Below are 5,022 nucleotides of genomic sequence, written 5' to 3' on the forward strand. Positions count from 1 at the left end.
GAAATGTTCTAACATTTCGATTAGTTTTATAATTGTATGCTATTTATAGTTTTTACCTAATAATTTTAATAACAATAGTATATTTATATCAGAATTTAGAACGACAGACGGAAACTCGGAACAGTCTTTCGTGTGCAACGGTTTATATTTTACCATTGAATTCAAATTTAATACGTCCATTGCAGTGACCTACTCAATGACGAGTTACAGTCCTACTGTATACGGGAAACCGATTACTTTCCCCCTTTGTACGTATCTATGATATTCGAGTGTCGGCTTGTATTACTTGTATTATACTTGTATTACCTTTGTTATTTTAGATTGTGTACAACTGTTGTTGACAAGCAGAAGTATAATTATTGTATTGCAAATTTGAAAATGTATACATGAATACGATGATATAATATGAAAACTAATTTGAAAACATAAAAACATAAATTTAAAAAGTTTTTGCTGAAACAGTCATAATTTATAGCGACCATTTTATAATATTAGTATTGTGTAGGTACCTATATATTATAATCATAATTTATAAGTATTAAAAATGTAAAACCAAGTCATGTTCTTAGCCTGGTGATCGTTATATTTTATTTCATATAGGTAACTGTATTTACACGCATATTACTATACGTACTATTTATTAGTTATTATGTATTAACTATTAAGATCCTAATAATATTGACAACGGTCATAACTCATAATATATGATATTACGATGTCACGGTCAGGATTTCTGTGGTCATTAATCACAGCACTCATCATCCATTATAGTCTATACGACACGATCTGGTGGAAAGACAGTGACTAGCAACATCGTGTTCACGGTTTGCGTATTTCCCGATCCTAGTACGTTTCAGCACGGGGGGCGGAGCCAAGACCTTTCTGCATGATGTATATATGTTTTTACCGATCCTAATCTGATTCAGCGCGATGCGCTGAACCCACATAGGGTTCGTAATTTTAATATAAACACTTAAAACAAAATATACCATATTACATTTTTACATAGTACATTGTTTTACTATCAATATTTATTCAAAAAAATTAAAATTAAAATTAAATACATATTTCTGTTTTTATTACTGTGTTCGTCGCATTATATTATATAGTCATAATATAAGTATTACTGATAACAATATAAGTTAAATATTTTTAATCAGGCCGAGTATACGTATTACATACAGTGTCATGGTGTAAAATTTTCATTAACCTATTAATATAAAATGTGTCAATAAATAATAATAATAATAATATAAGTTAAATATTTTTAATTAGGCTGAGTATACGTATTACATACAGTGTCATGGTGTAAAATTTTCATTAACCTATTAATATAAAATGTGTCAATAAATAATAAAAAAATAAATAATAATAATAATAATAATATAAGTAAATATTTTAATCAGGCTGTGTTACATGCAGTGTTATTGTATAAAAATGTAATGCTAGTGATGTGTTGCATTGAGTTTGTTTGCTTGTATATTTGCTCCTAAATTTCTTTTGACTTTTTTTTTTTTTTTAATTGAAAAGTTTCGACTTTAGATGGGCGCCCTGCTTGAATACGTTTAGATCCTTTAGTGAGTCCAGCTCTATCTTTACGACGTGCGATTGCAGTTGGTTGTACACTTATATTTTTTTTCGTGTTCCGCTTACCCAAATTGACTAAAAGAGTTGATAACTGAGCAGGCGTTTGTATTTTTGCCAAATTATTATTAGTTTTTTTCAAAAAATTTAACATTGATAAATCTTTGTTAGTTGTGACCAAATTGCAAATTGAATTGAAATTATTTTTCAATTGTTGTATTTCGGAATCATATTGTGTATTTATATCTAATATATTATCTTGAGGGGGGCATTGTTTCACTTTGTTAGTATCATCGTTTTTTTCAAAAACAACATTAGTTGTATTATTTAGATTTGTTTCGTTATTCAATTGAGTTAAATCAATTAATTTATTTGAGTACGTCATATCATCAAAAAAACTTTCGTCTGTTTTATTTAAATCACCTAGAGCAAGTTTGGCTAAGCTTGCTCTATCAGTTGTTGATAATAGTGGTGCTGTTGTAATGTTTGAATATTTTTCATGCACAGCACAAAGATGTTTACAAAATGCTCCTCCTTGACCTTTAACGCATTCACACATATTAATATCCTAAAAAACAGTATATTTAATTTCTTCATTTGTTGATGACTGAACTTCGTACGTATTAGAAGTGAGTTGAGTTATAACTAAAGTTTTTGCAGCATGGACAAATTTTGAATAGCATAGTTGATTTTTCGTGGTACGCTTGTTAGCAAAATTAATTAATCGTACTTTATGATACCTTTCAAAAACCGTGCTAATAAAATCTGCTAAGGCACACATATTAAATGCTTTGCATCTCTCAAGTACAATGTCTTTAAATACCCGAATTGAAGCTTCGACAATATTGTTAGTGTTATTCCCTCTTATTGCCAATGTAGAACGAAAACACAAGCACCATTCCGTATTTCTTTTCCATAATTTTTCTACGTAATTTAAATAATTAATATATTTTTTTGAACAACTATCCATTTTAAGATTGTTCATTTCTTTCATACATTCATCCTCATTTGTGGCATACATAACTTTTCTAAATATATTTATTAAATGTTTTCGATCATTGTTATGGATTTGGTGACTACTGTTCCAAAGCCAGCGCCAAACTGCTTGTAAAATATGGAATGTACATAAGAGCAAGGTTGATTTTGGAAAACATGCTTGCAATGCAAAAGTATTTTCAACGAAATGTAAATACTTGTATTTAAATACTATAAACTTAGAATATGAGCAGTATGACATACTACATTTATGGCCTAATTTATAAGTTATTTCATGTTTATTAATAAGCTACTATAAGGTGTAAAATTTAAAAAAAGATACTTGTATTTGTATTCAAATACTTTGTGAGTATTCGTAAAATACATTTTTATGTAAATATTTTAAAAGTATTTTTAATACTTTTTTCTGCGAATACTAGTATTAGTATTTTAATAGTTTTTCAAAAGTATTTTTTACAAGACTGATAGGTAGGTGCATAATAACATATTATGTGACTTACCGCCATTCATCATGTAAAGTGTAAATTTGACGTGTCCTGGGATTTATTTGTGAATTAGCTAGGGTTTTTATGAATGAAAAATCGGTCATTAAATCATTGTCACTGGCTAAATTCAATTCGTGAAATTCCCGAGCTCCGGCAGGCGTCATTCCCATATTAAAATATTCAAAGAATTGATCTTTTGTTTTTTGGTTAACTCTTAAATAACTGTATACTTATATTATGACTATAATATAATATGACAAACACAGTAATAAAAACAGAAATATGTATTTATTGTTAATTTTTTAAAAATTACGAACCCTATGTGGGTTCAGCGCATCGCGCTGAATCAGATTAGGATCGGTAAAAACATATTATATACATCATGCAGAAAGGTCTTGGCTCCGCCCCCCGTGCTGAAACGTACTAGGATCGGGAAATACGCTACCGGTATACGTAGGAGTAGTAGTAGTCTGGAGTATGTATAGGACCCATCGGATTCGGGGGTCCTGCGATTGTTCTCGAAAGCATACTAATATTATTATTCCGTTGGCGGCCGGCCTTTGCCCAACCCGTCGTCGTTTGATATACATAATATGTGCATATAAACTATACAGTACACATACACACACACACACACACACACACACACACACCCTGTCCGCCGATCAGCACGCGGGCAAAAGGCAGGTGCAGGTGAGGGAAATCGGCAAGGCCTGGGAATTAACGAGTTAAAAGTTAAGATTAAGTTAAAACGTTAAATTAATTAACTCGTTACTTTTTTTTTCAAATTAACTTTTTACTTAATAAGTTTCTTTTTTTCAAGATTAAAGTGTTAACTTTTAAGTTAATTTTATTTCAAAAATATCTAAATTAAGTTAATTTTCGTCCGAAGAATAATGAAAATTTTTTAATGTGTTTTTTTACTTTGATGTATCATTTTAATTTCCCCAGTAATTTTCTTCGACGTAAAAAAAAACTATCTAATAAACTATATTATATGTCTGGAATTTTTTATTTTTGCAAATTAACAAATTTTAACTTTACACTAAGTTAAGTTACTTTTTTTTCAAAGTTAACATTTAACTTGGTGAGTTAACGAAAAAAAAATACGAATAACTTTTAACTTAACTTAACTTAATTATTTTAAAAAAACCTTAACTTAACGAGTTAAAAAAAAATCGTTAACTTGTCCAGCCTTTTTTTTATGATTTCTATCTACTTATTATATTTTGAATTTGTTGTGTAACGGTAAATCACTTAAATCGTGATAAATGTTTTTTAAATAAATTATACATTATACTAATATACAAAATATCAGTATGAGTTATGACTAATGTTATTCAACTAATTATTTTAATAAAACAAATCACTAAAATATTAGTGAAGTCTCTGTATAAATGTAAATTAATATAAAGTTTGAGTCAGAAGTTTTGGTGGAGTCAATAAAGTCCCATCAGAACTGTTTCTATATTTTTAATTTTGTGTTTGTTTTATAGGCATAATATGTATTTGCTGGATAATGGGTCTGCTGATAGGTTTCTTGCCACTTATGGGCTGGAGAGCCGCCAAAGGTCCAACATTGGATGCATGCGAGTTCAGTCGCGTGATGGATTATAACTACTTGGTGTTTTTATACTTAGCGACTATTATTTTACCTGCGTTGTTTATGGCCACTTCCTATGCTCATATTTATACAGTCGTAATAAAACAAGTAAGCATTAAAAATGTAATTTACTCAACGCAAATAAATATAGTATAATAATATAATGCACATTTAATAGTATTTGCGGATGATATAAAATTAAACTTGTCTAACCTATAAAATCTGTTATCAAAATTAATAACTATAGGTACTCTATTATTGTGGTTTGATTGAAAATAATGAATCATATTATATATTATGGTCATTATTTTGTGAATTCAAATATATTATTTTAGACACTAAAAAAAAATGGGA

At 28.9% G+C, this 5,022-nt stretch overlaps 1 protein-coding gene across 1 annotated transcript in view; it reads left to right on the forward strand.

Annotated features, from left to right (window-relative positions):
* Nucleotides 1-5,022, forward strand: part of LOC100570822 (adenosine receptor A2b-like) — a 45,442-nt gene that overhangs the window by 34,107 nt on the left and 6,313 nt on the right. Inside the window, exon 2 of the mRNA XM_029488626.1 lies at nt 4,562-4,776. Within this exon, the coding sequence (XP_029344486.1) occupies nt 4,562-4,776 (215 nt within the window). The remainder of the gene's footprint in view (nt 1-4,561; nt 4,777-5,022) is intronic.

The sequence above is a fragment of the Acyrthosiphon pisum genome, chromosome A1 (genome assembly GCF_005508785.2).
Source record: "Acyrthosiphon pisum isolate AL4f chromosome A1, pea_aphid_22Mar2018_4r6ur, whole genome shotgun sequence".
In the NCBI taxonomy this organism is placed as follows: Eukaryota; Metazoa; Arthropoda; class Insecta; order Hemiptera; family Aphididae; genus Acyrthosiphon; species Acyrthosiphon pisum.